We start from the raw sequence: 25315 nt of genomic DNA, 5'->3' as shown, positions 1-25315 counted from the left end.
CAGGTGTGAGCCAGTGGCATCTGGCCAATGCTCATCTTTCTGATTGTCTTTCTGCATAAAACCTATTGGTAAATAGGTTTTGAAAAACAAATTTATATACATTTGTTTCATAGAGTTGGTTAAGAAAAAGGCTAATTAAAGTATTAACTATGCTTATAACATCAATGTGGGATAATGCATTATTTTTTCTTATATTATTTAGTATCTTATACATTTTAATAAATATGTACTATTTCCACTATCACTTGGAAAGAAAATATTATATATAATAGTTGCTAACTATGTGAATAGTCTTCCCTAGGTGCTCATTTTACTGCCTTGGTCAATATAGGATATTTGGAAGTTAAATATTTCATACTTTGGTGACTTTTTTCAATTCTTTTTTTTTTTTTTTTTGGGTCCAGACGTGGGCCTGAACTCTGGGCCTGGGCACTGCCCTCAGCTCTTCAGCTCAAGGCTAGCGCTCTACCACTTGAGCCACAGCGCCACTTCCGGCTTTTTTTTCTTTTTGCTTATGTGGTGCTGAGGAATCGAACCCAGGGCCTCATGCATGCAAGGCAAGCGCTCTACCACTGAGTCATCTCCCCAGCCCTCAATTCTTTTTAATTTTTATGAAAGTAAATATTGCTGATGCAAGAAATCAATTGTCTGTATACAACAATAAGCCGATGAGGAACAAGGTCTATGTCTCATTTATGTGTGTATTCTATGTTCTTAATTCTTTTTTTGTCAGCTGTGGGGCATGACTCAGGGCCTGGGCACTGTCCCTGAAATTCTTTGCACTCAAGGCTAGTGCTCTACCACTTGAGCCACAGCACCACTTCTGGTTTGTGAGTGGTTAGTTGGAGATAAGAGTCTCACGGGGACTTTTCTCCCCAGGATGGCTTTGAACCACGATTCTCAGATCTCAGCCACCTGAATAGTTAGGATTATAGACATGAGTCACTGGTACTGTTTGTTCTGAATTCATTGTGAGCACTCAGTAATTTAGTATCCTTTGTCAAGAAAAGTTAGAAATTTTGCCATCAAGATGATAACGACTCCTAAACTTTAGTGTTACCTCTTCAGCAGTATTTGCATCTAAATGCATCAATCCCTGCCCCAACCTCCTCACAAGAGTTTCTTCTAGTTGTAGTGCACAAAATGCATTATTCTAAGTACTATTGGGGGAGAGATATATAGAAGAGGTTCCTGACTTTAAAATGATGATAAACTAATCTCTTTGTATAGTGGCTCAGAAAGGTGGAAGAAGTGAGAATTAAATCCATTGATTTATATGCATTATATTAGATGATGTTATATATTAGAATGTATGTACACATTATATATTTATTATATACTTTTATACCTTATATGTATACATTTATATATAATATGTCAATATAATATATTATTTATTTTAGATTCTACACTAGGCAATTTGCATACTTGGAATTCTAACAACCTTGAGGTAAGAATGTTCAACTATATTTTATAAATGTGGAAATGGAGGCTCAGGTAAGTTGAGTGATTTATCCAAGATTACATAGCAGCAGGTCTAGGATTCAAAGTCTGAACCTTCTGGCATTGACAACAATTTCTCTGCTCTCTGCTCTCTGTCTCTGTCTCTGTCTTTCTCTCCCTCTCTCTCTGTTAGATAGTACTAAGCAATAACTAGTATATGATAAGACCAAAATATTATGAGAGGCAGGAAGCAGAGCAATAATTACAAGCCTGGGCACTAGAAATAACTGCCTGGGTCTAGAAGCATCGCTCAAGTGATAAGAGCCCTTGCCTAGCAAGTACAAGATCCTATGTTCAAACCCCAGTATTGCCAAGGAAAAAAATAAAGAAATCTATTTAGTCTACGTAGCTGTTAGATTAAATGAATTAAAGGGTACCTACTGAACAGTCAAAATATTGCTTTTATGTTATAGAAAATTTGAGGAAGAGGGCTGGGAAGGTGGCTCAGTGGTAGAGCGCTTGCCTTGCATGCCTGAGGCCTGAGGGACAGCGCCCAGGCCCAGAGTTCAGGCTCCACCACCGGACCCAAAAAAAAAAAAAAGAAAAGAAAAAAGAAAATTTGAGGAAGAGAACATCAGATCTATCTGGGAATCAATCAGGATAGTACTTATGGGAGAGATCAAATTATCAAAAGCAAGGATACTAGGTTTTTGTTTGTTTTTTCATCAATCTACCACTTGAGCCACAGCACCACTTCCTGCTTTTTCTGCTTATGTGGTGCTGAGGAATCGAACCCAGGGCTTCATGCATGCAAGGCAAGCACTCTACCACTGTGCCACCTTCCCAGCCCCAATGTGAAGGTTTTTGAATGCCAAATTCAAAATGTTTTAGTTAACTACTAAGCTAAAGCAAGCATTAAAGGGTTTTTAGGAGAGGAAATTAAATCTTCCTTGGCTGTAATGGGGCCTGACAAATTTGAGCTTTTATTTTTTATTGTTATTATACTATATGAATTTTATTTATTTTTATGGTTAAAGTGATATACAGAGGAGTTACAATTACATAGGTCAAGTAACCAGTACATTTCTTTTTGAACAGTGTCACCTCTTCCCTAGTTTTGTCCCAGTTTTTCCCTCCTGACCCCTCCTCCCCCACAAGTTATATAGTTCATTTTCAACGTGTCTAATGAGTGTTGCCAGTGGCAGGAGTCAAGGACAGATTGGGAACTGATGGTCTGACTGAGGGGAAAGAAGAGAGATGGGGAAAATAAGATAGGTGGGAAGGGGAAGATGAAACCTGCCTAATAAAGTGGTTAAAAAAAGGAGGGGGTGGCGTTTTCCTTAATTCCTCTTTCCAGAGGTCATTCAGTGACTGAACTCTAGGAATAAGTTGCCTTCTCTCCGTTTAAGACTTGAAGTTCCCGCTTCGGTTTAGAGCTACATTTAACTTCCAGATGGTCCCCTTGGCCTGGGAGGCGCAAGCGTAGGGCTTTAGGACCCAGCGATTATTGTAGTGAGAGTGGTTGAATCTCGTTCTCTCAATTTTTCTCTTCTGCTCCCTCCTCTCCCTTTGTCATTCTAGCTGCCTGCTGCCTCCGCGGCGTCCCTCCAGCTCCGCCTGTGCGAACTGCTTGCGCCCTAGACAGCTGGGTACAGCTGGGTGCGCAAAGCAGAAGGATTAGTTGGGACCTGCCTTGGTGACTCCATGGCATCCCCCAGAACCATAACTATCGTGGCCCTCTCTGTGGCCCTGGGACTCTTCTTTGTTTTCATGGGGACTATCAAATTGACCCCCAGGCTCAGCAAGGATGCTTACAGTGAGATGGTAAGTGATGTAAATGGGTGATGAGGGTCGCACCCCCATGGGATTACTGAATACCTCTCTCCTTCTTCCTTCTCGTCTATGGTCCCATTCCCTTAACCTCTACCCTGATGCCCGGGCCCTCCCTTCTCCCTACAACTTTGCGGCTCAGAAGGGGCAGCTGGACAAACGTGATTTCATTTGTGGGCTATGCCGGGAGCAACTGTTTTGGAGCTACTGAATGCCAGTTGGGGGAGGGGCTGCCAAGCGAGAGCCCCTCCAACAAACCTGCAGGCTGAGACCTGCGTAGCACCTGTCATTAGCCTGAGCCCTTTCCTCTTTCTAGCACACATCCAAAGTCCTAGCCACGAGTCTGCGAGTGTAAGTCCTTCCCCTAGAGCTAAGAGTTTAGCAAGCTAGAGAGTTTATTTCTTTCAGGGAGGAACAAAGGAAGAAGATGAGAAGAGCTGGGGAGAATGGGCTATTAAAACAAGCAATTTGTAGGGCTGATTAGATAGTCCTCATTCCAGGTGCAGAGCTGACTGTATTTTTATAGCCAAATGAGTATGATCTGGACCTGAAACACAAAGAAGTCTTCGCCCAAATCAAGGTCACCGAGTTCCTACTTTTGTCCCTTCCCTCTTGGGAAAGTGGGATGCTGTGTTTTATTTTGTTTTATATGTAGGCTAGCCTAGAAAAATCTGTAAAGTCTGCCCTTCTTTCCTACAAAACATTCCATAATCCTTTCCTTGCCTCCCTCCGGAGGATGTCCAGGGCGCTGCCCTCTGCAGGTTTCCCCCTCTGCAGAGTTGGAGTCACCGAAGGTGACTGGCCAAAACAGCTCTGCAACCTGGGGGCTGGGCTGTTCTCTTCAGTTGGGCGTGATGAGGACTTGCTCTTCGCTTGTGGAGTACTAGGAGATGATGGCAAGGGATGTTTCCAGCACTTTCTGTGTCTCACCAATCCCCCTGTCACATTGCCTCTTCTCTTTCCCCGCCCCAGCAGAAGGGGACCTGCTTCTGGAAGCCTTTGCCTGATTGCTAGTAAAGGAAAGGGAGCACATTACTGGGCTCTCAAGGTCAAGAAATAAGCTTATGGGAGAAATGGAAGGGAGAGAGAAAGGGAGGGGAGGGGGGCTTCCTGTAGGGCAGAGACCAGGAAGAATAGCCTCAGTCATTGAGAGGAATTAATTGCTCTCCTGGAACCCACTGCAGACCTTTCCAGAGCCCCTCAACGTGAGCTGCAAATGGATGGGGACTCACAAATTGAAGATGTTGAGAAAATATTTGCAGGCAGTTCAGGCTTGAGCTTTCCAATTCTTTTCTTTTCTTTTTTTTTTCTTTCTTTCTTTTTTTATTTTAAATTACAGCATCACCTTGGGGTGTGTTGCAGGGTGGCTGGGACACTAGGGCTTTGGTCTAGCTCCAGTAACAAATATGCTTTTTCTCCTCTCTTCCCCCTCCTCCCAGCATGTTTGACCAGATGGAATTGAAATCAGGTCAGAATAAGTATCAAAGGCAGCCTGCACTGAGGAAGGGGGGTAGGGAGAGATGGCAGAAGCCACCAAAGGGCTTGAAGACATTGGTTTAGAGGGACTTGATGGACAGAGAAATGCCACTATGTTTTTGTCTTTGGCTGTAGTAGTTTAGTGTTGGATTACAAACAAATAAATGTGTTCTTGCTTTATTTTTCATATGTATATAGATTTATATATCATTAGTATTTTTAAGCTTTTCCTTTCATTAGGGTCATAGTACCCTTCTTCAGTAAACTCTCTGCTCTCCAGCTGCATTAGAGCCCCCCCAAGCTGCACCTCAAGCGCAGTGTTAGGCTCTGTGGGCAATCCAGCTAAGATGGAGTCACTGAGAAGCTTCCCACCAGCTTGGCAGCAGCTCACGAAGAATACCAGCCACAAATGGGTTTTAGAGCAGGTTTATCCTAGGGAATGGAGCTTATTACAGCCTAATGAAAGAAAGCAGAAACAAATGTGAAGATTTCATAGAAGACAGAGGAATATATTCAAATAGTATAATCCAATAGGCGAGTGTGGAACCATTGTATGTGTGTGTGTACTAAGGGGAATCTGGAAGAAATGGAAAAACTGTACCTGGTAGGTATATGTAACCATGATGTAAAGCATGAAGAGGATTTTCTAACTGCCTTTTTGCATTGAACCATCAGCCCATAGGCTGGAGATGATTTTCTGGCATAGTCAGCCTAAGCTGTGTCCAGGTTTATTCTTGACTCCATAGGGAAGGAAGGGATGTAATTCTAATACAAAGTGCTCAATTAGATATTTGTGTAATAGATGGGTGAATGTATGAGTCATTGTAGCATGGCTTTGGCAAGTCATAACCCTCAGATATCTCTGATTTGCTCTGACTATGCACTCAAGAGCTATTGTTTCATAGAAGAGTCCAACAGAACTCCCAAACCCTAAGGATTTGTCAGGTGGGATAATTATCTTGGATTTTGTGTTTTCCATTTAGGATGCATGGATGGAATTAGCCACATATTTAGTGCAGTGGCATTCTTTCGAGATCTCAAAGTGCTATTGCTGTCGTTAAGAGTATTTGTTCTTTAAAATATCTCTGTGACATAGATTCACTTTATTACTTCTTGTTTTAATAATGTTATGCTGAAGCACAACAAGTTTAATGACTTGGGCAAGCTGTTATTGGAGCAAAGAGTAAAAAGCAAGCCCATGATTCATCAGTTCTGTTAGAGAGGTCAATAATAGTTAAAATTGTCGAGTTTTCTTGGATGCCAAAACCACAACTGATTCTTAAAAATACTTGGCACATTCTTTTCTACCAATCCAACTCTCCAATCTATATTTAGGGATTTTGTTTTACTTCAAAATCAATTTTTCAAATTTGGATTTTTTTGCTTTTTTAGCTATTTTTTTCATTGGTATTAATGCCAGGCACCAGTGGTTTATGCCTGTAATTCTAGATACTCTGGAGTCTGAGATCTGAGGATAAGAGTTCGAACGAAGCCAGGCTGTATAGGAAAGACCAGGAGACTCTAAACTCCAGTTAAAGCTAGTTAGAAGTGCTGGTATGTCTTAAGTGGGAGTGTTCCACTCTTGGGGAAGGGGTGCACATTAAAAAAAACACATTATTGTTATGCTTAGGTGTTATCCCCTTCAGTCTAAAAGCTAAACAATTACTATGAACTTTTCCCCTGACTCAATTGAGGAAGCCAGGAAATGTTAGTGAAAAGAGTACAGGCTTGGGCTGGGAAGGTGGCTCAGTGGTAGAGCGCTTGCCTTGCATGCCTGAGGCCCTGGGTTCAATTCCTCAGCACCACATAAGCAAAAAAAAAAAAAAGAAAAAAGAGTACAGGCTTTGAATTCATATAAGCTGGGATTTGAGTACTTCCATTCTTGGTGTCTTGGTTTCTTTCTTTATAATATGGGGCTCATAATTCCTACCTCCAAATAATTACTGAGATTGCATATGAAAGTGTCTGGCACAGTGCTCCTCATACTAGTTTCTAGGGGTTTCTAGACACTCTTTGGGTGAGGTGATGACACTAATTGATTCTATTTCATAGTGATTTTTCTACCTAATTTGAATGGTTAGTTTAAGGGATTGGAATCCAGCATTTAGAAAAACTAGAGGTTATTTTTGTGTGACCTCATGAACAAATCTTTATACAATCAGACCTCATGCACAATTTGCAGATAGATCTTTCAATAGTGCATTTCATATGGCTGTCTCTTCTCAGGATCATGAAATAATTATTTTCAAATATTCGCTATCTGAGTGATCTCAACATAACTGGCCACTACCTTGACTAAATGCCTGAATTCAGCCACTTGCATTGGGAGACAGCACTTACATGTGCTGCTGCATAGTTTCCTGTGCGATGACTATGAATGCCTAACTTGCATCAAATTTGTATTCAGGTTACAGTAGCCCAGGTTCCATCTGTAAGAACTGGAGGTTGCAGATCGAATGTTAAGATAGCACCAAAATCATGGTGCTGAGGAGCCACAGGATTTTGGCCCTGAGGATGATATTAGTCTCTGATTCTTTTTGTAACCACCCTCCCAATAGTAAAAGTTTGTTGATTTAACTAATTTGATTATTTGAAACTAAATATCCTCCTGTTTGTGTAACCCTGGGGTTATAAGACCAAGTAGTTTTGTTTTGGTGGGTCCTGGGGCTTGAACTCAGGGCTTGGGCACTGTCCTTGAGCTCTTTGCTCAAGGCTAGCACTCTACCACTTTGAGCCACAGCATCACTTCTGGTTTTTGAGTGGTTAATTGGAGTTAAGGGTCTCAGATACTTTTTTTGCCCAGGCTGGCTTCAAACTAGGATATTCACACCTCAGCCTCCTAAGTAGCTAAGATTATAGGCGTGAGCCACCAGTGCCCAGCCACAGGCAATCTTTTATACTTCCAATTGCTACCATTGTTTCCCAACTATGTAATATGATAGTAATTCACTGATGCTTAGACTTCTTGGAGGGGGTACAGTACACTTATTCCCTTCGCAAGGAAACAGACTTTGTTTCCTTTCCACAGCTAGCCATCAAAGCTAAACTTGCATGCTAGGTCAGAAAGCTGGTATACTCTGTATGGCCAAGGTCGGAATTTGTGTGGAAGCAGGTTTGCCTAGGCAGACTCATTTATCATAAGATGCAAAGTGGAAAGGATGTATCTGGGTTTGTATCTATCACTTCTTCACATGAACATTAAATGATAATGCTTGCTTTCATGCATCCAGCTCCACTTTTTGCTGGCTGTTTTGGAAAGGGAATCTAATGGACTTTTCTGTTTAGACTGCCCTTGAGCCTTGATCCTCTGGAGTAGCTAAGGTTATAGGCCATGTCTGTCTTTGTTTTTTTAACTGTAGCCCAGGCTGATGTCAAACTCATGATCTTCCTGCCTCATCCACTTCTTCATGTAAGTTACCAGCATGTACCATCAAACCTGAGAGTTTTCTTCTTTTGAATTACATTTAGACCATGGTATATGCTTCACAGGTGGCTTTTTCCATACAGAGATTCAGGAAATCCACACATGAGTCAGCAAATTCTGCAGCACTTATGTGGTCTTTATCGTTTAAGATAGCAACAAAGCTGAGGTTTTTAGCCAAAAAAAAACTATTTTATCAGTTCCCTTCTTCTGGAGAGTGGTACAGGGATTGACACAGGCCTCAAGCTTGGACTCTAACACTTGAACCACACTCCCAGTCCTTGTCAGTGCTCTGTTCAGCTTTTATGTAATTCTTTCTCTGTGAAATGAACTGCAGTATAACACACATAGTGAAACTCTCTCTCTCTGTTTCTCTCTCTCTCTCTCTTCCTCTCTCTCTCTCTCTCACACACACACACAAATTTTATAGACCAAAGGATCTCAGGGTACTCCTGGGCACCTAGACATCTACATGACCAGCACCCCAAGACCCCCCTCATGCCTGTTTTAGTTGCTACCATCCTAGTAGTAATTACCACCATGACTTGTAACAACAAAAGCTAGTTTTAACTTTAAATAACTATATATAATATATATATATATTATATTAGCCCAATTATTCTTTTCTTTCATCTAATAGGCACAAGAGAATTAAGGGGAATCAAACCATTTACCTTTCTCATTTTTTCTTTTTAGTTGATTTAGTTTGGTTATTAATTTAAATCAAAGATGAATATTATTTGACAGTTTAAGGGGATCAAGTTTAATGTCATTAATATGAGACCATGATCTTTGGGGTGTTATGAAGAATAAGTGACAGAAAGGAGAAAGGTATGACTAAAGAAGAGCTCTATATGCATTTGACTCATGTCTGAATCATGTGTCCTCATACCACAAAAGAGACCATCTTGATTCATCAATATTGTTAAAGTAATTATTGTGTCTTACAAAAGTATGGATTTCTAAGTGTTGTGGTTGTTTCACTGATGAAAAATGCACATGTGACAACCAGTTGATGCTATGGCATTATACTTCTTTAACTAAATCTCCAAAATCCTCATTTGATTTACAAAAGATGAAACTGAGGCAATAAAATATCTAGTAATTTTCTTTAAGTCATTTAGGGGTAAAACTAAAAGTACCAGGCCAGATGTGGTAATTCACACCAGTAATCATACCCTGGGGATGTTGGAGCTGAAGGATCAAAGTTGAAGCCAGTCTAGGCTACAAAGGAAGACCCTGTCTCAAAACAAAGCAAAACAAAATATACCAGTCTAGTATTACTGGACAATTGCCTTTGATTGAAGGGATTTGAAATACATAAAAAAAAAAAAACCCTTCTCTTTCCTGCTTCATTCCCCTATAAAAAAACAATAGTTTTAGGTCTTTTCATTTCAGTGGAAAGAAAACAAAACCAATGAAGTGAATACTAAGAGCCATCACCTCTATTCGTACTATCAATGCAATAAAAACCTTAAGAGATTTAAACTCAAGACACATGCTGCTCCTATTGTTACAACTGAGGTAGCCTGGACCAAGCTTTAATAATGGAATTGACAGTAATAGAATACTTTTCATGTCCTTCTCCAGTTCCACAAAGAGAAAGAAAAAGGGGCTTCCTATAATGTCAAGACCCATCTAAGGTTAGTTCTATCTCTAACAAAGTACATAATCTCTCTTTGGAGTCCCGGAGAACAGATGTTTTCTCAGCTTTGAACTAAAGATGTGATGAAATGGCTTATCCACATTCAATATCCTCTTGGGAAAAGAGGAAGGAAAGAGGCAACAGCTGCATCCATCACAGCTGCAGTTTAAGAGATTACCCAAACAACTGAAAAAATGGAACATGGAGTTAAACCAAATTGAGAGAGAGAAAAAAAACATCATGGAAGTCATAGAAACGTGATCTAACCCCTGGAATTTAATCCCAGGCTATATATTCCACTGTAGTATAGACAAGAATCTATTCATGAATGACATATGATTAGCGCTTGGCAAAAAACAGAAACCCACGCAACAAACATCTGGAAGTCTTGGCTCCAATGAAGTGACTGTAAGAAATGCATCCTGCCCCCTGTATGCATCCCTGAGACACACTTAGGATTTAGGAATTGTCTCTTGAGAAACTTTGTGTTGCTAATTAGAAATGATCCTTGCTTACAAATGCTAAGGAAGCCTCTTGGGATTAGATTTTTTCCCTAATGGTCCCCTGCTCCCATCAGCAGAGTGCAGAGGTGAATATAGGTAAGAGTTACATTTCTAAGTTAATAGGGAAAGGAAAGAAACAGACCTCTTACCACCACCTGTAACTGTCAGTTTAGCTCTGCTGTATATGGGTCTAGCTCAGTTCATCCTAGGCTTTACTCTTAATTTCCGTCTGAAAAATTCCTGACTTGATCTAAGATAAGAAAACAGAGGAAGAATAAATAATGCTTTATATTTTTTTTATATGTTCAGTAATAGGGTAAGAACCAGGATGGAGTAAACTTTCAAATAAAGACGGTCTCTGAGCCAGCCTGGTGGCAAGTGCCTGTAATTTTCACATTGAGGAGACTAAAGGAGGAAGATTATGGCCAACCTGGACTATAGTGAAACTATCTCAAACACAAAAGAAAACAGCCAAGTACTATAGCTCACATGTATAATCTTAGCAATTTTGAAATTGAGGATGGTTCAAGACCAGCTGTGGCAAAAAGTTTGCAAGATCACATCTAACAAAATGGGTGTGGCAGTGCACACCCATCATCCTAGCTACATGGGAAGCATAAATAGAGGATTGAAATCTAGGCCATAAATGTCAGAGTCTATTTGAAAAATAAAGCAAAAGGTGTTTGAGGTGTGGCTCAAGTGGTAGAGTGCCTTCCTGGTAAGCACAAGACCTTAAGATAAAAACCTAGTACACAACACACACACACACACACACACACACACACACACACACACAAATATAATCCCTGAGAAGCATGGGATTAGGAAGAGTAAACTGAGGCAAGATCATGCAGATGAAGTCAAAGCCTGCTTTTATTTGAAATTCTTATGTTTTATTCATCACAGTTATTATATATATATATTTTTTTTTTTCAATAATGGCTTTGGTGCCCTCTTAAAGTTTGCATCCAAGGAAAAGTAGCCTCATTTACTTTACCTTAGCCCTCACCCTGTTCAGGAAACTGAGATTTAGAGAGGTCAAATAATTTATTCATGAATATCCAACTAGAGTAAATGGCATAGCTGGCATTTAAAGCCAAGTCTGTCTGTTTCTAAACCCATGGCTTTTGTCATTAAACCTTCAATTGTTCAATAGTCCACTTAGAGGATTATCTTGGGCTACTGGTGATAATTAATACATGAAAATAAAAATGTATTCACTTGTCCAGAATTCAGAGAAATCTCAATTCGTTCCAAACCTAGAATGTGTGAAAACTGTTGTAAGAACCAGACATTTCTGAGAGGTCAAGTTGGACTTTTGCCTGATTCTTCTAATATAGGCCCTCAGTGCCCATGAGGGGGATTGAATTCAGGACAATCTTGTTGCCAAGGATACACAAATCCTTGGCTACTAAGTTCTGTTATATAAAATTGCATAGTATTTACATACCATTTATGTGTATACCCTCCAGGATACTTGAAATCATCTCTCTTGATGATCTATAATACTTAAAACAATGTAAATAGTATGAAAATAGTTGTTAGGTACATTGTTTAGGGAGTAACAAGACAAAAGTCTGCATGTATTTGGTGCAGATGGAATTTTAAAAAAATATTTTTGAGCAAGGAGCGGGTGGCTCACATCTGTAACCCTAGTTACTCAAGAGATTGAGATCTGAGGATTATGATTCAAGGCTAGCTCAAGAAGAAAAGCTTATGAGATGTTTTAATTAATCAGCAAAAGTCAAGAAGTGGAGGTGTGTTTCAAGTGGTAGGCACCAGCCTTAAGCAAAAAGCCAAGCAAAACTGGGCACTGGTGGCTCACGTCTGTAATCCTAGTTACTCAGGAGGCTGAGATTTGAAGATTGTGGTATGAAGCCTACCTGTCAGGAAAGTCCATGAAACACTTTATCTCCAATAAACTACTCAGAAAAAGCCAGAAGTGGCACTGTGGCTCAAGTGGTAGAGTGCCAGCCTTGAGCAAAAGAAGCTCAAGGACAGAACCCAGGCTTAGAGTTCAAGTCCCAGGACTGGAAAAAAAAACACAAAAAGCAATGGGCCAATACGGTAAAACATTTTAAATATCATCAATTAATTCCCAAATAAGGATCAGGACAATCTCAATAGTGGATCTGATAAATAATCTATTACTCTAAGAACAATATAATTAATTTGATTAGTTTGTAATATAATTTGTGACTCCCTTATTGGTCATATGATATTTCCCTTGGGGCTACTGTTACATCACATATAATCAAATACTATTAACCACGTTGAGTTATGGTATTTACCCCAGTAGACTGAGAGCTTTTTGACTTAGTCATCTCTGTATCTCCAATGTATAATATATAGGTGCTCAATAAATATTATTGAATTAAAATTAATGAGCCTGAAGTAGGCTAACCAAAGTATTGTTTCATAAGGTCTGAAGTTTATCTCAATGAACATCAGAATGGATTCACCCTGCTGTACTTTAGGGATATATAATGGACTAATGTTTGCATGCAGTTCTATTTTTCTATTTGTTCAGCATTTCTTTGGTGCCAGTTCTTGGTCTCCAACTCAGGACCTGGGTCCTGTTCCTGAGCTTTTTTTCCCCCACAGAGCTAGTTAGTGCTTTACCATTTGAGTCATAGCTGCACTTCTGGCTTTTTGGTGGTTAATTGGAGATAAGTGTCTCATGGAGATTCCTGATTGGGCTGGTTTTGAATCGGGATCCTCTCAGTAGCAAAGATTACAGGCATGAGCCACTGGCACCCAACTGGTTTTAAATTTTTTATGTTTATGATTTATAGCCAGCAGCTAAAAACAAAAAAATATGAAACCGAATTAAGGACCTTCTCACTTTATCCTCATAGGGTAGATGGAACAAGACTTCCCTGGGACTTCTTTTATAAAGGCATAACACCATGCATGAGCACTCATCCTATGGCCTAATCAGTTCCCAAAGATGTACCTACTAATTGCATCTCTTTTGGGGTTAGGATTTCAATATATAATTGGGGGGGGGGGCTAGGAAGGTGGCTCAGTGGTAGAGCATTTGCCTTGCATGCTTGAGGCCCTGGGTTTGATTCCTCAGCACCACATAAGAAAAAAGCCGGAAGTGGTGCTGTGGCTCAAGTGGTAGAGTTCTAGCCTTGAATTGAAGAGCTGAGGGACAGCGCCCAGGCCCAGAGTTCAGGCCCCACGACCAGACCCCCCCCAAAAATTGGGGGGGGCCACAAACATTCAAATGATAGTAGCCACAACTCTAGTCCCTGCTACTAAGTTTTAAATCAACAGATTATTTTCTTTATTTTTTGTCTTAATTACAACACTTTTATTTAGGGGGCAAAGGGGAAAATGAGATACTTTTGGCTAGTGTGGAAAGACAAGTATATGGAAGGAGGACCATCTGTGTGTGTGTGTGTGTGTGTGTGTGTGTTCTCATTCTAAAGTTGTGTCATGGTTAATGCAATGATTTCCCTATGATATTCCCACTTTAGAAACGTGCTTACAAGAGCTATGTCCGAGCCCTCCCTCTGCTGAAGAAAATGGGCATTAATTCCATCCTTCTCCGAAAAAGCATTGGTGCCCTTGAAGTAGCCTGCGGCATAGTCATGACCCTTGTGCCTGGGCGTCCCAAAGATGTGGCCAACTTCTTCCTCCTCTTGCTGGTGCTGGCTGTGCTCTTCTTCCACCAGCTGGTTGGTGATCCTCTCAAACGCTATGCCCATGCCCTGGTGTTTGGAATCCTGCTCACTTGCCGCCTACTGATTTCTCGCAAGCCTGAAGACCGATCTTCTGAGAAGAAGCCCTTGCCAGGAAATACCGAAGAGCAACCATCCTTATATGAGAAGGCCCCACAGGGCAAAGTGAAGGTGTCTTAGGAACAGAAGTGCACAGTGGGGACATTCCAGGCAGTTGCCTCCGTGACACCCAGGAAGATGTCAGTGTGTATTTTTTATTTGATTTATTTCTCTTGGAGGAAAGGGAAATTTATCATCTGCAAGTTAATTGGCTTGTGTACAACTATACCGTAAAATGAACCCCTATTGACATTTGTGCTCCACCTTTAATCACTCTGAGGCAATGCTCACATCTTGCTGCATGTACATGTATACGGCTACTATTGAAGTGTATTTGTGAGATGGACTCCAGCAAGCATGTGACTGTGAGATTCTGTGTGGGAAAATGTATTTAATTACTGTGTGTGTGCACTCATGTACATACGTGTATGGAGAAGGCTTTGATCTTGAACTAATCCTACACAGGTATCCTTCCTTCCCTTATAAACTGATTCCAGCAAAGGTAGAATAAACCTCCTATAAAGAGAGTCCTACATTTCCTATAAAGCAAGTGATCTAGTCCCTTATGAGAAGATCCTTCTCTAAATTAAGCTGAAAACTTAATCTCACCACTATAGAAAAAAATATTATTTTAATTAAAAAACAGTTATATATAAAACTACTCTTTACACTGAAGTTAAGTTTTAAACACTCCATATTTAGTTTAATTACCAAAGGATACGTGCTGTCAATAGTCTCATTCTTCAAGTGAAAAAAATAGAAAGTTTCATCTTGCCCTAAGCTCTTTGGCTAACAATTTGAAACTAAAGTAGTACATTTATTACCAGATATCATCTCCAGATTTTCTTAAGCCCAAAGCTGCCTCTCTTCTCAGTGGCAGCTGAGGGATTGGTCCTGTTCCAACCTCCAACAGTGTTCTCTGGAACCTGAAATTTAACAGAGAAGCTATATCCAGTGTTACCCTGCCAAACAGACTTGTGTTCCAACTGATTCTTTTACTGAAATTTGCTAGTGTATTTGGAGTCTAAACGACCCTGGAGTTGTCTCCTCTATACCTCTTTATCATTCTGTGGGAGAGTTTAGCTGGAGGAAGGACAGTTAACATGGGTTAGTTGGATTGAGCAGTATGGAAATTTGCTTTCTTCATTACATACTGCTGTTTCTCCTTGTTAAATGTGCTTTGATGATTTTAATATTATTGTGCCAGGGATTGGGGGGGGGGTTGTGTGTGGGAGAGTAGGTATTGTATTTTCTTCAGTGTCATTGTTCTTGGTAATTGATACTTCTTTGTCTTATTTCTCTCATTCTTTCAAAATAAAGATTTTTGAAATTTGGAGGAAACTGGATAATATTGAAAATCTGGAAGCAAAGGGTCATAATAAAAGGACTATGATGTGTGTGTGTGTGTGTGTGTGTGTGTGTGTGTGTGTGTGTGTTGGTACTGGGGACTTAACTCAGGGCCTCATGCTCTCACTTGGCTTTTTCACTCTACCCCTTGAGCCACGTGTCTTTACTTCTCAATCATTTTGCTGGTTAATTGGAGATAAGGATCTCATGAACTTTTCTGCCCAGGCTGACTTCAAACTTCATCTCAGCTTCCTGTGTAGATAGGATAACAAGTGTGAGCTGAGCCCTCATCTTTGTTTCATTGTTTTTTGAAGACAGGAATTTGCTATGTAGCCAAAGCTGGCATGGAACTCATTATCCTCCTGAGTGTTGAGATGATAGGCATAAACTATCAAATTCAGATCAAGCTTTTAAAAATCTAGTGGAGAAGCAAAGGAGGACTATACTACAATTCCTTAATATACTAAGTTCCCACCTTGCGAATTGTTTAAGTTAGCTCTCTCACACCTTTATCAATGGTGAGGTTTGAACTCAGCACCTTGTGCTTGCTAAGCAGACTGTCTACTGCTGAACCACATCTCTACTCCCCTTTTATACACTGGTTATTTGGGGATAAGGTCTCGCTTTTTTGCCCAATCCTGTCCCTGGAGTGTGATCCTTCTAGTTTAGGTTTTTCGTAGTAGGTGGGACGACAGGTGAGTGACACCATACCCAACTATTAGTAAAGAAGGGGGTCTCGTGAAGTTTTTGTCTAATTTTCATTCTCTGGATTTCAGCACCCTGAGTAGATGGGCTGACAGGCATGAGCCACAGTGCTCACCTCCATCATACTTGATGATGTTAGTATGTAAGACAGAGACAGAGAGCTATGCTATTATGAATCCAACATCATCTCCAGGTTTAGGAAGTTCTTTTTTTTTGTCTGTTGTGGGGCTTGAACTCAGGGCCTGGGCACTGTCCCGAGCCTCTTTGTGCTCTAGCACTTGAGCCACAGTACCACTTCCAGTTTTCTGGGTGTTAATTGGAGGTAAGAGTCTCATGGACTTTCCTGCCTGGGCTGACTTGGAACCCCATCCTCAGATCTCAGCCTCCTGAGCTCACTGGTGTGAGCCACCAGTGCCTGGCGGGAAGTTCTTTGTTAGGTGATACCAAGGGAAAGTAGAAAGCTGCAGGTTTATTAAATAAATGTGAAGCACTGTCTCTCATTACGATGTGTCCACAAAGTGGTACAAGTTGAACTGCCACAACCTTGTTACTCTTGGTACATAATTTAATCATTCAGTGTGTTATTTCATCAACAAAAAGTAGTGTGTTGAAACCTTGAAATCTTTTCCAATTTAATTTCTTTGAGACTATGAAACAAGTAAATGCAAGAGAAAATTTCAATTTTACTAAAGGGCAGCTATTAGAAAAAATGGAATAGTGTCAATTTTCATGCCTGATTAAATAAGAGTTTGTCAAACAACTCTGAAAACTACAAAAATATGATGTAATAGTAATTTCTGCTGTAGTCTTTCTGAAATATATTAGCTTAATGTCATGTCTCTGTAAGATTGCAAATTTTATCTGTACAGTTTTCATTTGTTTATAAATATGTTTTGCCTTAAGTCAGTGAGAGTTCTCTTAGTCCTAGTTGAATGCAAGATTAGAGACCAAGATAACATTTCAGGCTAAATAAACCCTTGTTGTTGTCTTAGACGTTTAAGGTTGTTTCTTGAAGATTAGGAATACTTCCAGGTTGACAGCAGGTCAATATCAGACATCTATCTGGCTCAATATAAATTTGTAGACAACCTTGCAGGTTATCCACACCCATCCTCAGTAAAGGAAGGGCCGATCCAGTTTTTCTTTACTTCCACTCTCTAGCTTCCCTCGGGGTGGGGAGCTGACTAATTTATTCTGCAATGAAAGAGGCCACCTTTATTGCGAAGTTTGTGGTTTCTATTTTTTCCTATAATGTCCCCACATTTGAAGATCAATCTGGGAAAAATGATCATTATAATTGAACATGTTAAATTCAAGAATGAAAAGCTAGTTACCTGGTTTTATGCAAAACGACGGATTAGAATAGTGACAACGCCAATCACCTGATTCCAGCAGCAGAGGCTCTTTGGCAGCTAGCTCCAGACCTAAAAGGGTGGGGTAAACTGCCCTTGTGAGTCATCATCAGCGCGCGCGAACCACCACCCGCCACTGAGCTGTACTCCAACCAATCAGCTTTTAGTGGAGGGCGTTGCTCTGGTCCGCCGCCTCCGCGGAGGCGCATGCGCGAGGCGGGGGCTGCGACTTTGAATTCGGGAGGCGCCTTCTAGAGTCCGGGCCGCGGAAATTGTGTGGCGGAAGAGGTTGCCAGGTGAGGCACTTTTAAACACTGGGAGGTTTTGAGATCTTTCAGGGCGTCGGGAATATCTCGAACTCTTGGGATAGGACTACACTTAATGGCTGTTGGGTTTTTCATTAGGCCTAGAATATGCCGAAAGGGTGAATAGATTTTTACTAATTTTGCTTTTGGCTGGGGCCAGCTATGAAAGTGATCCTTGGGAAGTTCTGTTCACCTCATAGGATCAAAAGTTCCGCCCTCGTTCTTTCTTTGACTCTAGGAAGCCTCTCAGAACTGGAACCTTATGCTGGGTTGGATGGAGCTATTACCAGCTTTGGCCTGTCCTAAGGCGAGGGGATGGAATGTCATTACGAGCATTCTGTAACTTTTTCCCATGTGAAGCTAAAAACCTGTAGTCATTCTTGGCTCCCCTCTTTCTTTGTCCTTAACCAGCTTGCCCATTCTGCCTCCAAAACAGCGCGACTCCAGTCATTTTCCACCTCTATCCTGTTGTACCTTGGGCCTAGTACAGACTTGCCTTATGTACTTGAGCTTTCAGCCCTAGTTTGGCATTTTAGCTATGCATTTTCAAAGTGCACTGACAAAAGTAAAGAGCATAAAGATAAAAAGCAAAATCAAGGAAGGGTGGAAAAAACAGGAGTAGACAAAGATTAAGTTTGTGAAATGGATTGGTTTTAGACTTACTTATGTGATGTTGCCATTCTAAGAGGAAAGTTCCATTTTTAGGATTCAGCAGTTAAATGGTCCTGTAGTGGTTGTTATTTTGTTTCTATTAAGATGAAGGACTTTCTGAAATATTTGATTTATAGGTTTGTTTCCTGTATCGTTGTCAACTTATTTATTGCATACTTGTTGTATGCTATGTATTATGCACTAAGCATGGAAATATAGGCAAATATGTTTTTTTTGTCTTGGTGAAGTAAAAAGGAATATTGGGATGATAAATGATAACTTGACACTTCTTTCTATATAGAATACCACAGAGTTTGGTGTTACCTCAAAAAAGAACAGACTATACAACACTCCAAGTTAGTAATAGTTGTCAGACCAGTTTCACAGTCTGGAAAGTAAAAGAGATACCAAGAAACTCAAGGTTCATTATGAAAACGAGTAATCCAGTAGATGATGCTAATGATCAAGCTGAAGATGCTCTGCAAAGAGCAATGGGATACTTTGAGAAAGGTAAAATAAAATTTTCTTCTTCTTATGAATGTCCTGTCCTATAAAAACACTCTAGTCTTGAAAGCTGAGTATGGTGGCACAGACCTGTAATCCAATACTTGAGAGGCTGACATAAGGACATCATGAATTCAAGGTCAACCAGGGATAGTAAGACCGTCTCAAAAAAAAAAAAAAGGAATTAAAATTTTTTTTGTCAGTCATGGACCTTGAACTCAGGGCCTGGGAACTGTCCCTGAGCTATTTTGCTCAAGTCCAGCACTCTACCACTTTGAGCCACAGTGCCATTTCTGGTTTCCTGGTGGTTAATTGGAGGTAAGAGTCTCCACTGATGTTCCTACCTGAATCATGATCCACAGATCTCAGCCTCATGAGTAGTTAGGATTACAAGCATGAGGCACAAGAGCCCCAGCCATCAGTTTTTTTCTTGAGTTTGTTTTGTTTTGTTTTTGGTGCTGGTTCTGGTGCTTGACTTCAGGGGCTAGACACTGTCCATAACCTTCTTTTGCTCAAATCTAGCAATCTACCACTTGAGCTCTACTTCCAGCTTTTTGGTAGTCCATTGGAGCCAAGAGTATCTTGGACTTTGCTTTGTGGGCTGTCTTTGATCCATGATCCTCAGATCTCAGCCTACTGAGTGTCTAGGATTAAGGGCATGAGCCACTGGTGTCCAGCTTTTCTTTTCTTTTTTTTTTGTGGGGGGGTCCAGTCGTGGGGCCTGAACTCTGGGCCTGGGCGCTGTCCCTCAGCTCTTCAGCTCAAGGCTAGTGCTCTACCGCTTGAGCCACAGTGCCACTTCCAGCTTTTTTCTTTTTGCTTATGTGGTGCTGAGGAATCGAACCCAGGGTCTCAGGCATGCAAGGTAAGCACTCTACCACTGAGGCCCATCCAGCTTTTCTTAAGACATTGTTTTGGGGTCGGTCATGGGACTTGAACTCTGAGCCTGGGTACTGCCCCTCAGCTCTTCAGCTCAAGGCTAGTGCTCAACCACTTGAGCCACAGCACCACTTCCGGTTTTCTGCTGGTTCAATGGAGATGAGTCGGAGGGGGGTATATGTGGCTGGGAATGTGGCTTAGTGGTAGAGTGCTTGGCTAGCATGCATGAAGCCCTGGTTTCGATTCCTCAGAAAAAGCCAGAAGTAGCACTGTGGCTCAAGTGGTAGAGTGCTAGTCTTAGCAAAAGAAGCTTAGGGACAGTGCCCAGGCCCTGAGTTCAAGCCCCAAGACTGGCAAAAAAAAGAGTCCCATGGACTTTCCTGCCCTGGTTGGCTTTGAACCATTATCCTCAGACCTCAGCTTCCTGAGTAGGTAGGATTACAGACATGAGCCACTGGCACCCGGCTTCCTAAGACTTTTCAAGGAAAAACATATTTTTGTTATTCTTGTTTTTATTTAATAGACATTTATTGATACCTTAACAATATATGGTACTAAGGACACAACAAAAAAACATCTTTCCAGGGAAGTGGTTCCCAGACTACCATACATTGTGATCACTCAAGCATCTTTTCTTTGGTCAGTTGTAGGGCTTGAACTCAGGGCCTGGGCACTGTCCTTGAGCTCTTTTGCTCAAGGCTAGCATTCTACCACTATGAGCCACAGCACCACTTCTGGTTTTCTGGTGGATATTTGGAGATAAGAGTCTCATGGACTTTCCTGCCCTGGCTGGCTTGGAACCATGATCCTCAGATTTCAGACTCCTGAGTAGCTAGGATTATAGGCATTAGCCACTGGCACTTGGCCCAAGAATCATTTAAAACATATTGATATTCTCTTATTTAGATATTCTGATTTTATCTGTATGGGATGCAACCTGGCATTAGACATTTTTTAACACTTCCAGATGCACGGCAGAGTTTGGAACTTTTGCTCCAGTATGGAGAGAGATTATAAAGTTGAATGTTTATAGTATACAGCAAGAATGCTGTAAAATATTATTGTTAAATATTTTAAAGCTTTCAAAGTTGTTTTTTTTGGTGGTACTGGAGCTTGAATCTTGCACTTGCTAGGCTGGTGTTTTACCATTTGAGCCATGTCTACAGCACTGATTTTTGCTGGTTATTTTTTGTATAGTTTTTAGCTTCCTGCTCAGGTATTTTCCTGAGTTATACTCTGCCAACTTTTTTCAGGAGCAAGCCACTGTGTTCAGCATCTTTTCCTGCAGATAGAATTTCATGGGCATTTCTCCCTGGGCTGGGCTTGAACTATGGACCTCTTATTCTCAGCCTCCAAAGTAGCTAGAAACAGAGGCATGAGCCACTACCATCTGGCTTCTTTCAAGAGTGTTTTAGGAAGATATTTTTACTAGAATTTATTCTTTATAGAGTTTCAAGTTGTAATCATCAAGATTGAGAACTGAGAAAAATTTAAAAGCCTCAGTATTTAATAATCTTCCTTTCTCTAGGTCCCAAGAAATCTTCACAGAGTAAAGATGAGAACTTGGAAACACACTTGAAAGCTGTGGAAAATGTGGCATGGAAGAATGGGCTACCTCCAGAAGCAATCGACGTTCTATTAAATATAGCACTTAGTGGCACATTTGGTATGTTGACGGGGTACATGTTTTTGTTAGGTTGGCATTAGATTTGCTTCTCAGACTTTGAATTCAAGTAGTCATTGGGATCAGTTGCTACTTATTTTTGCTCTTTTCTTCATAAAACCATTCTGGTAAGATTATAAAATGGGCCTTTGCTGGGATTAGAGTACTTTATGAATCAAAAGTTTCTGTCTGAGCTGGGTGCTGGTGGCTCACGCCTGTAATCCTGGCTACTCAGGAGGCTGAGATCTGAGGATCATGGTTCAAAGCCAGCCCAGGCAGGAAAGTCCTTGAAACTCTTATCTCTAGTAAACCACCAGAAAACCAGAAGTGGCTCTGTGGCTCAAGTGGTGGAGCACTTGCCTTGAGCTGAAGAGCTGAGGGACAGCATCCAGGCCCAGAGTTCAAGCCCCTTAACTGATCCCCCCCAAAAAAGTTTCTGTCTGAAGATTGCTGAAAATAATCAGTTGCCATATACCATATACCTCTACAAATAAAATGTACAATTTTATTTTGGTCAGTCATGGGCCCTGAGTTCAAGCCACAGGACCAGCAAAAAAAAGCTGAATGACATCATAAAGTCCCGAGTTCAAACCAAAATAAAGCAACTACAAAAAGAATTAACACCTGATCAATAGTCATTTTTTTTTTTGTCTGTCGTGGGGCCTGAACTGGGCCTGGGCGCTGTCCCTCAGCGCTTCAGCTCAAGGCTAGCACTCTAGCACTTGAGCCACAGCGCCACTTCAGCTTATTTCTGCTTATGTGGTGCTTAGGAATTGAACCCAGGGCCTCATGCATGCAAGGCAAGCACTCTTACTACCGAGCCACCTTCCCAGCCCCATCAATAGTCATTTTACTTTTGGAAGGTATTATAGACTCACATATCCTCGTTTGCTTTTTTTTTCAAATTTATTTGATCAATTAATGGTATTAGAGTTTAAATTTAAGTCCTTGTTCTTGCAAAGTGAGCACTCATCAATTGAGCCAAGCTCACTAGCTCAAATATCTCATCTTAAAAATGAGGAAACATCTAGAAGCGACCAGCTCACACCTGTAATTCTAGGTACTCAGGATGCTAAGATCTGGAGGATCTTGGTTTGAAACCAAGCTGGGCAGAAAAGTCTATGACAATCCATCTCCAAAATAACCAACAAAAGGTCAGACTGGAGAACTGGCTCAAGTGTTTACACCCTCCCATCCTATTTACAGATGTGTGTGTGTGTGTGTGTGTGTGTGTGTGTGTGTGTGTGTGTGTGTGTGTGTGTGTGTGTGTGTGTCTGTGTCTGGCTGTTTTAAAGTAAAACATATACTAAGTGAATTCATTGTGACTCTATTATCTCTCTAATTTTCCATTGTAAGTTCTATATATTTTTCAAAGAGTTATAGTTGAGCAAGCAAGCCAGTGAGTAGAAAGCCATGGGTTCAAACCTTAGTACCGCTGGGCGGGGGTGAGGAAAGTAAGTAAAGAATATTCTTACTTTTGCTCTTTTTTGAGAGTCTCACTTTGTAGTCCAGGTTGACCTTAAACTCTAGATTCTCTTACTTCCTCTTTGCCCAGCTTTAAAGAGATTTTTTTTTTAAACTTCGGAATTAGAGCTGGAGAACCAGATCCATTCTAGTATTCATGTAAAATTAAAAATACTAATTAAAAATACTAATAATGGGTGCTGGTGGCTCACACCTGTAATATTAACTATTCAGGAGACTTCGTATCTTAGTTTGAAGCTAGCCCAGTCAGGACAGTCTGTGAGACGATCATCTCCAATAATCTACTCAGAAAAAGCTGGAAGTGGCACTGTGGCTCAATTGGTAAAGCGTTAGCCTTGAGCACAGAGAGGCTCAGGGACAGAGCCTAGGCCCTGAGTTCAAGCCTAAGACCAGCAAAATACTAATACACCATCAAAATGGATTCTTTTAAAAAAATTTTATTGTCAAGGTGATGTACAGTGGGGTCACAGTTATATATGTAGGGTAGTGAGTACATTTCTTGTCGAACTTGTTACCTCCCTCCATAATTTTTCTCCCACTTTCCCTCCTTCCTAGCCCCCCCCCCCCCAAGTTATACAGTTTATTTCCAACATATTATCTTGTGAGTATCTCTGTTGCATGGTTCACCCTTTGTCCTTTGTCTCACCATTTTGTTGTTCCCCTTCCCTTCCCTAATTCAGATAAACATATATACAATAAGCAGGGTACCAAAATCAAATACAGTAAAAACAAGGGATAAACCATAGGATTAAAAAACACAAAAAGGAAATCACATAGTACATTAAAAACAACAACAAAGAAAAACCTCTTGTGTCCATGTCTTAGTGTTCATTTCACTTAACATCAACTTACATGGTCATATGTACATAGCTTTTGAGCTATTCTGCTTATCTGCTAGGATTATCCTAGATATATACTAATTATTACAAGTGAGGGAAACCATGGGATCTATGTTTCTTTAGGTCTGGCTTCATTAATATGATTTTTTTTTAAGACTTTCCATTTCTTCACAAATAGGGCAGTGTCATTTTTTTCTGATGGAAGCATAGAATTCCATTGTGCATAAATACATTTATTTTTTTTTTTTGGGTCCGGTCGTGGGGCCTGAACTCTGGGCCTGGGTGCTGTCCCTCAGCTCTTCAGCTCAAGGCTAGCGCTCTACCACTTGAGCCACAGCGCCACTTCCGGCTTTTTTCTTTTTGCTTATGTGGTGCTGAGGAATCGAACCCAGGGCCTCATGCATGCAAGGCAAGCGCTCTACCACTGAGCCACCTTCCCAGCCCATAAATACATTTTCTTGACCCATTCATCTGCTGAGCATCTGGGTTGGTTCAATATCTTAGCTATGGTAAGTAATGCTGCTGGTTGTAGTTGTGCTGGTAGCTCTAGTATTGCCTTGCTTGTGGTCATTTGGGTAAATGCCCAGAGGTGAGATTGCTGGGTCATAGAGGACCTCTATGTGTAGTCTTTTGAGGAATCTTCATAATGCTTTCCAGAGTGGTTGAACAAGTTTACACTCCCACTAACTGTGCGGGGTTCCCTTTTTGCCACATCCCCTCCAGCATCTGTTAGTTGATTTCTTGATTATAGCCATTCTAACTGGGGTGATGTGGAATTTCAATGTTGTTTTGATTTCCTTTTTTTTTTTTTTTTGTCGGTCATGGAGCTTGAATTCTGGGCCTGAGAGCTTTCCCTCAGCTCTTCAGCTCAAGGCTAGTGCTTTACCACTTGACCCACAGCACCCACTCCCAGCTTTTTCTGTTTATGTGGTGCTGAGGAATCTTTCTTTTATGGACAGAGATGTTGACCATTTTGTCATGTGTCTATTTCCTCTTCAGAGAAATCTCTCAAGTCTTTAGCTCACTTAGTGGGACTGTTGTTTCTTTGAGGATTTGTTGTCTTTTGTTTGGGGGGGGCCTGGTCCTGGGGCCTGAACTCTGGGCCTGGGCACTGTCCCTCAGCTCTTCAGCTCAAGGCTAGTGCTCTACCACTTGAGCCACAGCGCCACTTCCGGCTTTTTTCTTTTTGCTTATGTGGTGTTGAGGAATCGAACCCAGGACCTCATGCATGCAAGGCAAGTGCTCTACCACTGAGCCATCTTCCCAGCTCCGAGGATTTGTTTTTGGGGAATTTAATTTTTTGAGTTCTAAGCATATTTTAGATATGAGGCCCTTCTCTGTTGTATGGCTAGTGAACATCTCCAAATCTGTGGGCTTTCTATTTATATTGCTAGCTATGCCCTTTGCCATGCAGAAACACTGCAATTTAATGCAATCCCATTTGTCCAACCTTTCTTTGATTTGTTGTGTTTCTGGATC

At 40.9% G+C, this 25315-nt stretch overlaps 2 protein-coding genes across 2 annotated transcripts in view; both read left to right on the top strand.

Moving 5' to 3' along the window:
* Positions 1 to 3122: 3122 nt before the first annotated feature.
* Positions 3123 to 15354, top strand: Tmem35a (transmembrane protein 35A). Its single transcript, XM_042683057.1, has 2 exons — positions 3123 to 3267; positions 13804 to 15354. Exons 1-2 carry the CDS (start codon positions 3148 to 3150, stop codon positions 14185 to 14187), a joined length of 504 nt encoding a protein of 167 aa, XP_042538991.1. The 5' UTR covers positions 3123 to 3147; the 3' UTR covers positions 14188 to 15354.
* A 1453-nt stretch (positions 15355 to 16807) lies between these two features.
* The window catches only part of Cenpi (centromere protein I), a 53682-nt gene continuing 45174 nt past the window's right edge, over positions 16808 to 25315 (top strand). The window contains exons 1-4 of the mRNA XM_042683059.1: positions 16808 to 16816; positions 17678 to 17806; positions 18778 to 18976; positions 21378 to 21515. Coding sequence (XP_042538993.1) covers positions 16808 to 16816; positions 17678 to 17806; positions 18778 to 18976; positions 21378 to 21515 — 475 coding nt within the window. The remainder of the gene's footprint in view (positions 16817 to 17677; positions 17807 to 18777; positions 18977 to 21377; positions 21516 to 25315) is intronic.

The sequence above is a fragment of the Dipodomys spectabilis genome, unplaced genomic scaffold (genome assembly GCF_019054845.1).
Source record: "Dipodomys spectabilis isolate Male_0828 unplaced genomic scaffold, ASM1905484v1 ptg000077l, whole genome shotgun sequence".
NCBI classification, from domain to species: Eukaryota; Metazoa; Chordata; class Mammalia; order Rodentia; family Heteromyidae; genus Dipodomys; species Dipodomys spectabilis.
The sequence above is the reverse complement of the archived record's forward strand: the minus strand, read 5'-3'. Positions and strand labels throughout refer to the sequence as shown.

Excerpts from the sequence above, each read along its gene's own strand:
- Tmem35a (XM_042683057.1), top strand. The coding sequence starts at position 3,148 with ATGGCATCCCCCAGAACCATAACTATCGTGGCCCTCTCTGTGGCCCTG. Across the intron at positions 3,268-13,803 it reads AGGATGCTTACAGTGAGATG|AAACGTGCTTACAAGAGCTA; the intron begins GTAAGTGATGTA and ends TTCCCACTTTAG.